This window comes from Cornus florida, unplaced genomic scaffold (genome assembly GCF_030987335.1).
Source record: "Cornus florida cultivar Cherokee Brave unplaced genomic scaffold, ASM3098733v1 CherokeeBrave_3.0.0_Hap2_Chr09, whole genome shotgun sequence".
NCBI classification, from domain to species: domain Eukaryota; kingdom Viridiplantae; phylum Streptophyta; class Magnoliopsida; order Cornales; family Cornaceae; genus Cornus; species Cornus florida.
In genome coordinates this window covers 58,648,368-58,658,017 of record NW_026775579.1, presented here as the reverse complement: position 1 = coordinate 58,658,017, position 9,650 = coordinate 58,648,368, and the positions used below count along the sequence as shown (strand labels likewise).

Sequence of the window (9,650 nt, the reverse complement as noted above, 5' to 3'; positions counted from 1 at the left end):
CTCATTTAACCTCTATGGATGTGACGGATGATTATGTGAAAATCATCCTAGCTACTTACAAGTTTTATAAGGATGCCAAGCTTTGCTGGAAGTCAGTCACCAACCAATACAAAGTGGAGGAGATAAGTTGGGAGAAATTTAAAGAGTTGTTATATGAGAAGTACTTTTCAATTACCTAGTGGTGGGATCTAAGGGAGCAGTTTAATGACCGTATCTAAGGCAATATGTCGGTAATGGAGTACGAAAACGAATTCACGTCTCTTTCTCGCTTTGCTCCTGAGTTAGTGAGCAATGAAGTTGACAAGACGAGGAAGTTTATCTCTAGCCTTCCTTACCAAATGAGGCCGTTTATGATGGCCCAGTATTTTTAAGGTCTACTCAGAAGCAGTAGTAAGGGCTTTGATGCTTGAGGCGTAAGCTAAGGACAAAAATACAGGAAAGGAATAATGAAAATAGAAGAGGAATACAGGATCATCTTCAGAAGGACCTTCATGGAAGAGGAACAAGGGTAGTTCATCCCAGTTTCAGGGGCAGCAATTTGCATTATCCGCTCCTACCACTCCCATACCAACTGGGCATTATAAGTCTAATTATCCTATGAGATCGTCTTCAGTTTCTTCAGTTCTAAGAGCTTGTTATAGGTGTGGCTAGCTGGGCCATTTGATTCGAGACTGTCCGAATCGGGGAGCAGGCACCGGTAGTGGGAGAGGGTCACAACAGAGGCCGTCATAGTCGGTTACAGCTCAGTCAGGCTTCAGACCGTCGCCACCACCGTAGCCTGCCATGTCTTCATAGGGATCACGACTAGCTAGGAAGGATACTCCTACTATGTAAATGTAGCAGTCAGGTGTTCAAGTTGGCAGTTCTCAGGCACAGGCACCACAGGGACGTGTCTTTGCACTTACACCAACTGATGCATCTTCTGGACCACCAGTTCTCCGAGGTATCTTCCCAGTGTTTGGTTCTTGGGCTCATGTTCTCTTTGACTCTAGTGCATCTCATTTCATTGCATCATCATTTGCACTTACATCGGAGTTAGAGGTCAGTTTCATGGATCGGGTGTTATGTGTTGATACGCTAATTTGGGTTCCAGTGTCCTTGAGCAGAGTTGTGAAAGATTGTTCCATTGTGATAGCCGGACGGACTTTTGTGTTTGACTTTATCCTCTTAGAGATGACTAGTTTTGATGTCATTCTAGGGATGAATTGGTTAGCCTCATTTTGTGCTACGATCGACTGTTTCAGAGGTAGAGTTATAGTTTCCACTCCTGAGGGAGACTGTTTCTTTTTCATGGGAGATTGAAGTGATTCCCAACCTTCATCATTATATGGAATTCGTGGAAGAGGTCATGGTGATTACTTCTTGGCTATCCTTTTTGCCAAAGAAGATGATGGTGTGGAAGAGGATTACCCTACAGTTGTCCATAATTTTCTGAATGTGTTTCCGGAGGATTTAACCAAGTTGCCTCCACATCGAGAAGTGGAGTTCACTATTAATTTGATGCCCGGTACAGCGCCGATTTCTACGGCACCGTATCGTATAGCACTGGTGGAGTTAGAAGAATTGAAGAAGCAACTTAATGATTTAAGGATGAAAGATTTCATCCAATCGAGTGTGTCACTGTAGGGCGCAATGGTCTTGTTTGCTAAGAAGAAAGATGGTTCGTTGAGGTTCTGCATTGATTATCGAAAGTTGAATCATGGCACAATCAATAACAAGTATCATTTGCCAAAGATAGATGATTTATTTGACCAGTTGAGAGGGGCCAGTAGCTTCTCAAAGATTGACTTGAGGTCTGGCTATTATCAGTTGCAGGTTAGGGATGAGGATATCCTGAAGACAACGTTCCGTACACAGTATAGCGACATTCATGGACTTAATGAACCGCGCCTTTAATGACTACTTGGACTAGTTTGTAGTAGTTTTCATGGATGACATTCTTGTATACTCACGGACTCAGGAGGAACACGAGATCCATTTGAGCATTGTATTACAGATTTTGCAGGAGCGCCGATTGTATGCCAAATATGAAAAGTTTGAGTTTTGGCTACAAGAGGTGAAGTTTTTGGGGCATGTTATTTCAGAAGGTGGAGTGTCAGTGGATTCATCAAAGATTAAAGTAGTTCTGAATTGGGAACAACCTAATAGTGTGTTTGAGATCCGCAGTTTTCTTGGTTCAGCGGATTATTATCGTAGATTTGTGAAGGATTTTTCCCGTTTGGCAACACCTATGACTCGCTTGACCTGGAAAGGGATCAAATTTACATGCAATGAAGCCTGTGAGTCTTCCTTTCAAGAGTTAAAGACAAAGTTGACTACTGCTCCAGTGTTGGTGATACCCGAGCGTAGCTTGGGTTATATGATTTATTATGACGTTTCACATGATAGTTTGGAGTGTGTGCTAATGCAGTATGGTAGAGTAGTGGGTTATGGGTCTCGACAGTTGAAGACTCATGAGTACAACTACCCTACTCATGATATAAAGTTAGCGACAGTCGTGTTTGCTTTGAAGTGTTGGAGACATTACTTGTATGGTGAAAGATTCGAGGTGTTCTCAGATCACAAGAGTCTCAAGTACCTTTTCTCCCAAAAGGACTTGAACAACAGACATAGGCAATGGGTTGAATTTTTGGAAGATTACAATTTTGATTTACGGTATCATCCGGGCAAAACAAACGTGGTAGCAAGTGCCTTAAGTGAAAAATCTCGTAGGACTTTGGCCAATTTGGCCATTCAAAAATGGACGATGCTTGAAGATTTGGTAGAAATGGGGTTGCAGTGCTATGATGAGGATGGCAGTGAGTTGGTATTCTTATATAGTCTTATGGCTCATTCTACTTTGGTCGGACGAGTAATTGAGTCACAGAGACAGGATCCGAATTTGGATGCTATTTGCACTTTGATTTCCAGTGGTAAGACAGTGAAGGATTGGACTTTGCATATAGATAGAGGTCTACGGTACAAAGATTTGTTAGTTGTTCCTATAGTTTATCGTGAGGACGTCTTACAGGAATTTCACACTTCTCGCTTTGCAGTTCATCCAAGTGGTACAAAAATGTATCACAATTTGAGATGCCAGTATTGATGAACAAAATGAAGAAGGATGTTGCACAGTTTGTAGCTAGATGCCTTACCTATCAATAGGTGAAGGCCGAGCATCAGAGACCAACCGGTTTGTTGCAACCATTGCCTGTAGCGCAGTGGAAATGAGAGCAAATTGCTATTGATTTTGTGAGAGGTCTTCCTAAGTCCCAGATGGGCAATGAAGTCGTATGGGTCATCATTGATAGACTGACCAAGACGGCTCACTTCTTACCTATTAAGGCAATAGATGATGCAGAGGCACTTGGTATGCTATATGTGAAGGAGATTGTAAGGTTGTATGGAGTTCCAGTAACCGTTGTTTCATATAGGGATGCCAAGTTCACTTCGAAGTTCTAGGAAGGACTTCAAGCAACGTTTGGCTCAGCGTTGCATCTTAGTACAACATTCCATCCGTAAACAGACTGCTAGTCAGAGCATACTATCCAGATCTTGGAGGATATGCTTCGAGTATGTGTACTTGATTTGGGAGGTACCGCTTGTCGAGTTTACCTACAACAATAGTTATCAGGCGAGCATTGAAATGGCTCCATTTGAAGCGTTATATGGCAGACCTTGTAGGTCTCCAATTTGTTGGACTGAGGTGGGTGAGACAGCTGCCTTAGGACCCGATATAGTACTCGAGATATGACGACGCTGGTTTTTAGGCGAGTGAGTCAGGGATGAACTGAAAGGATGATCTGGTAACGGATCCGAAATGCGGAAGCAAGAAACAAAACAACAATCTCCCAAGGCTCAACACACCTCTAAAACACTTTGATGACCTTCCATGAGGTCATGGAACTCAATAAAATAAAGTGTAGAAGCAAGAGATCGGAAAAATAACGATTAAGCCCACAAGGGCAAAATAGTCATTTCTAAAAATATAGAATCGTGTGCTACCGAGCACACCACTGGGAAGACAGCGAAAAATTAACCAAGTTAGACCCAAGAATCACTTAATTCGGGGTCCGGATGAAAAAGATATGAAACTCCAAAGTTTCATAAAATCAAACTTTTGAGTTAAAATCAATGTGGCAAGGGTACTTTAGAAGGGATAAAATGAACTTTTAAGATAAAAATAAATGCAACTGAGCATACCATTAGATAAACAAGGAAAAGTTAATAAATCTAGACTCAAAAATCACTTGATTTGGAGTCCGGGCAAAGAAGATATGAAGCCTCAAAGTTTCAAAAAAATAGACTTCTGGGTTCAAATCAATGTGGCAACAACCTTTCTCAAAACAATGTGAGCCCTTACCACACTGGTCAAACTCTAACAATCCATCTCCAAATCTAAAGGTGACATTACAAATGCCACTAACGGTGCAATGCTCTCACCAACCCCAAACGTCAATCAATTGACTTGATCCCAAAACCGTCATCACGCAAGGAGAACTCAAAGAAAACGGCAACTAGTGACATACCAATAACAACCAAATTAATCACTACGATTGATCCCTAACATAACATCATCATCATCGATCAAAAGGACAATGCCTATCAAAACAAAATGACTGATCCCCAACACAACATCATCATCATCGATTAAAAAAACAACGCCTATCAAAACAAAAGCCAAAGCTAATTCCAGCAGAACTGCGCTCGTATCTACCCAGCACGGTAGCATGACAGTGCCATGCACCCACCTACGAAAATTGTAACTCAGAGAAACCTTCCAAAACAACCAAGGTGCCCAAAAGGTCCAAAACCTAATCATGGCCCAAAATCAACAAATCCAGTACTATGGTTGTGTCGAATGGCTCACCCCATGAGAGCCTAAACAAAAGGTGTCTCTCCACCTATCCAAAGTTAACTCTAGGTTAACAACAACCTAAACTACAATGAAACTATGACTACAATCACCATCAACCTCAACTCGTGCCTCAATAACCAATCCCGTGTCATGCCAAATATGCAACACAATCATGCATATACAAATCTAATCTAGCATACATCATATGTCATGCTCTTTACATTAGAATCAAAATAAGCTAAACAGATAGCATAACACATATAGCACGTAAGCACATAAACATGTTATCAAGCCAAAACATGTTATCATGAAGCATATTAACACGTAAAACAAAGCAACAAAAATGTGATATGCACCCAAAACCCGTCATCCCAAGGTATTCAAACCTAGGAGCTCTGATACCACCTAAAATAAAATATCTTCAAAAGATATTTACAAAAAACACCCCAAGAAAAGAAATTAATTTCAAAGAATTATGCATCCATGCCCCTATGGACACCCGGAGCAACCAAAGTACTTTCCTACAAAAGTAAAGATACGTATTTCGTGGAAACCACTCATGATAAAGATACGTGGAGTTAAAAACCAACTCCGAGCACAAAAAGTGAGGTTTTGCCAACAAAGTGACAAACGGGGAAAAGACGAAATAGGAATACGGACAAAAAAGTGAATAGTGTCGAAAAACAAAAATTGTGGAAACGACTTGGTCCTCAAAGGAAGTTGTCAATTCACGGAAAAGAGTCTCAGAAACCATTTTCCAGCACTCAAGATGACACTAAGTGATGAAAACCATCCACATAAAAGAAAAGACAATGAAAAAAATTTATCCACAAAATTTGAGGAAAAAGGAAAAGGAGGAAAATGACCGGGTCATTACAACCTTCCCACCTTAAAGGGATTTCATCCTCGAAATCCAGCCCCAACAAAATAAAATCAATCACTGGAACTACAATTCCTCAAAACTACGCCTAGCCATAACTAGGACGAGAAAACTCCATAAACAAGCCAAATCCAACAGCGATCTTTTAACACCTCTCCTAAGAGTCAACCACATCCAGGTCTCCAAAAACTAAAGCAAGTCTCCAAAAGACATTCTCAAAAGAGCATCGAGCTCACCTTATGAATCAACCAAATCCTCAATCAAATGGACACAAGTCCCCGAAAATGATCTCACACAAATCAACTCACTTTGAGCACCATAACCCCATCTCTGAAAGAAAGACAATAAGGTCAAAGACTTCACCCCCTCCATGGAAGTAAGTCGACCAAAATCCACCAAATCCTCACCAAGGACTCAAAATGACAAAAATGATCCTCATGGACCAACCAACCCCAAACAGTGCATAAGGCAACGAAGAGAAGAGACTCACTCCTTGTGAAGTCCCAAACACAGACCAAGAAAAGGTGAGAACCCTATTCCCCCCCCCCCCCCCCAAGTGTCAACACGACGAACACGAAAAGGAAATATTCTTCCCACCTTAAAGAAATGGACAGCTCAAGACAAAACAAATGTGACAAGCGGGGAAAAGATGAAATAGGGAAAAGGACGAAATAGGAATAAGGACAAAAACGTGAATAGTGTCAAAAAACGAAAATTGTGAAAATGACTCAGTCTTCAAAGGAAGTTGTCAATTCACGGAAAAGAGTCTCAAAATCATTTTCGAGCACTGAAGACGACACTAAGTGACGAAAAACCATCCACAGAAAAGAAAAGACAACGAAAAAAATTTATCCGCAAAATTTGAGGAAAAAGGAAAAGGAAGAAAATGACTGGGTCATTACACAAGACTGCTAAAAAGATTAAGCTGATAAGATAGAGGTTGCTTATAGCTTAAAGTCGACAGAAGAGCTATGCGGCTAGGTGGAGACGGTCGCTATCTTTTGAGGTGGGAGACTATATTTTTCTACGGGTTTCTGTACGAAAAGGTTTGATGAGGTTCAAGAAAAGTGGCAAGTTATCGCCATGATTCCTTGGACTGTTTGAGATCTTAGATCGCACAGGAGAGGTTGCCTACCGACTTGCTTTGCCACCGCAAATGGACAGAGTTCATAATGTTTTTCATGTGTCAATGTTACGGAAGTACGAACCGGATCCATCTCATATTTTGGATTGGGTTGATGTGGACATTGATAAGGATATCTCCTATAAAGAGGGACCAGTGCAGATCCTTGACACACGGCAGAAGGTGTTAACGGACAAGACGATACCGCTAGTGAAACTTATTTAGAGACACCACGGAGTTGAGGAGGCTACTTAGGAGTTTGAACAGGAGGTTCGCTCCAAGTACCCAGTGTTGTTTTCTTCCCCAGGTATGGCTTAATTTGGGGACGAAATCCTTTTAAGTTTGGGAGATTGTGATGTTTCCATTTTTTTTGCCATTTTTCATTTTTTCGAAAATTTTTGTCGTTGCAAGGGCATTTTTGTCTTTTACTGTTTTACATACCGAACACTGTGGAGTGTTCCGATTGTGTCCGAGAGTTCATTGGGCTGTTTCATTGAGATCAAGAGTTTTTGAAATGCAAAGTTTGCCATTTTTGTATTTTTTTCTTTTTTCGGGCCGGACAATCCCATGTGGGACCCACTACCGAAATTATGATATACGGGTATTTTAGTTAGGTCCATTTGCATCTCACACATTTTACTTGATGTGTTTTATGTGGGTTGCATATATATATTTAGTTTGTGTATTAAAATGACTTAATTGTGGTGCAAAATAAAGGGAAAATAAATTTTTGGTCTCCATTTCTCTCTTCCTCTCCCGTTGGTTTCTCTCTCTTCCTCTCAAACTTTCTTTTTCTTTTCTTTTTACTTCAAGGCTTTAAACCTTGATTTCTCCCTCAATCCTTGGTATTTTTGGAAGCCATTTGCGGCAAATTGAAGATCACGGCAAGATCTACAAGTTGAGCAAAGCAATTCTTAGTTTAATGCACTCTAGAGAATTCGAGATTTAAGGCACAAATTGGGGGTTTTTGCTTGTCTTGAGGTAGGGGTTTCTAATTCCTAATTTCTTGTTCCTTTGTTAGTTTTTTTTCAATAAATGTTATTAAGCATGTTGAATTTGAATTGATTACCTACAAAAATGATACAATTGTCATATTTGAAATCTATGCTAATGTGTGTTGATGGAATTATGTGAAAAACATGCTTAAGTGTTAATTTCCATGCCTAAGTGTTTTTATTTTCATGCTTAAGTGTTTATTATCATGCTAGAATGACTATGTGGATGCATACCAAATTGTGTAGTAGAAATTTCTTTAATTCCTTGGAAATGGCAAAGCATGTGTCATACATTCATAGCATTGGGCATGAAAAAGGGCAAAGTTATTTGAAATGAAATAGAAGGGATTTTTGGGGAGAATTTGGATAAAATGGTTTTGAGAAAACCCGGCTACCATAGAGTCACCAAAAGGTCGGTGTGTTAATGTAACCTAGAGAGAACTTGGGGAAAATACCCTAGCGTTGTTGAGCTATCTGGGCCCCAAATGACGCCGCTGGGGTACCAAGGGTTAGGGACAGTAGCCAATCCTTCTCTCGTGTCATTGCGGAGTCACCAAAGGGATATTAATAGTTTGTGAAATGATGGATGATTTTTTTGAAAATCGGGAGTACAATACATGGCATTGCATTCATGGTACAACATTTGCTTGTTTTGAACTTGGAATTGATGTTGTATTTCCTCGGCTTAGCATGATCCCGTTCCCCATTATCTTATTCATTGTCTGGATTCATGGGTCACAAGAGGTGTGTCTTAGGCACCACCTATTAAGCTTTTATGCTTACTGATCGGTTGATCGACTATACATCAACCTTCGCAATAGCACGAATCATTGTAAAATAGGGCTATTGATCGGGTAAGTCGAACCACTGGGACTGCGCTAGTCTTAAGGCAACCTAAGTGTCTAGAGTCATTTTAGAGTGACAAGGGGTATTCATAGAGGGTTTGTTTTGTTTGTCACTAAACTAAAAATTCAGAATGCATACAACAATAAATTGAAGGAGATTAAAAGAGAAGATTTAGAGAAGGAAGTCTAGGGAAGTGAATCCACTCCAAACCTCTACACAAGCTAATTATATGATTGATTTGGGGAATTAATGTAGAAATGACCTTGATGAATAGCAATTCATGACTACTATATCATCTTCAAGAAATTCAATTAATTAAAATGTAAGAACAACCTATCAAAGCTCCACATGCTTAAATTACCTAAACTATGGTGCAATCCTCAACATGCTCACTAAGCTAGAGATTGTCAAACAAGTAATCAATTGATGAGAGCACATGATAACAAGTCAGAAGGTTAATCCATCAAAAGAAATTCTTAAGCAATGAATTAACAAGCTACTCAAAATCATGCCATTAAAACCATTCCATAGTCTTAGCTCCATTGTCACTATGAAACTACAAGCCATACAACCATGAGATTAAATCATCTAAGACAAGAGTATTTAATGCAACATGATCTTTAGAACATTAAAACATCCATTACATTATGTAACATGCTCTAGATTATGGAACTAGTCAAATACACATTTCATTCCCCAAAATAAATCAAAAACTAGACATGCTTACAAGGAGGAGTTTCATCACCTCCCTAGATGGAGGTTTAGTTATCCATGGATACAAAAATGGAAGAAGAAGAAGAAGACTCCATCTCCATTTTCGAGCTTCCTTCTTGAAGCTTCAAGAACTCCTCCTCCTTGCTCTCTTCTCTCTCCTCTATCTTCCCCAAAATGAAGCTTAATGATATATGTGGCTCTCCCCTCTTTATCTAGATAAGAAATCCACCCAAAAAGCCCTCTCTCTCCTCCAAG

At 40.0% G+C, this 9,650-nt stretch overlaps 1 protein-coding gene across 1 annotated transcript; it reads left to right on the top strand.

Annotated features, from left to right (window-relative positions):
* Positions 1-233: 233 nt before the first annotated feature.
* On the top strand, positions 234-1,626 carry LOC132272671 (uncharacterized). Its single transcript, XM_059773772.1, has 3 exons — positions 234-361; positions 864-1,208; positions 1,305-1,626. The coding sequence occupies exons 1-3, from the start codon at positions 234-236 to the stop codon at positions 1,624-1,626; spliced, it is 795 nt and encodes a 264-aa protein (XP_059629755.1).
* The last annotated feature ends 8,024 nt before the right edge of the window (positions 1,627-9,650 follow it).

Coding starts and splice junctions, on each gene's coding strand:
- LOC132272671 (XM_059773772.1), top strand. CDS start 234: ATGGAGTACGAAAACGAATTCACGTCTCTTTCTCGCTTTGCTCCTGAG. Junction 362..863: donor AGGCCGTTTATGATGGCCCA/GTATTTTTAAGG, acceptor TCAAGTTGGCAG/TTCTCAGGCACAGGCACCAC. Junction 1,209..1,304: donor GTCATTCTAGGGATGAATTG/GTTAGCCTCATT, acceptor GGGAGATTGAAG/TGATTCCCAACCTTCATCAT.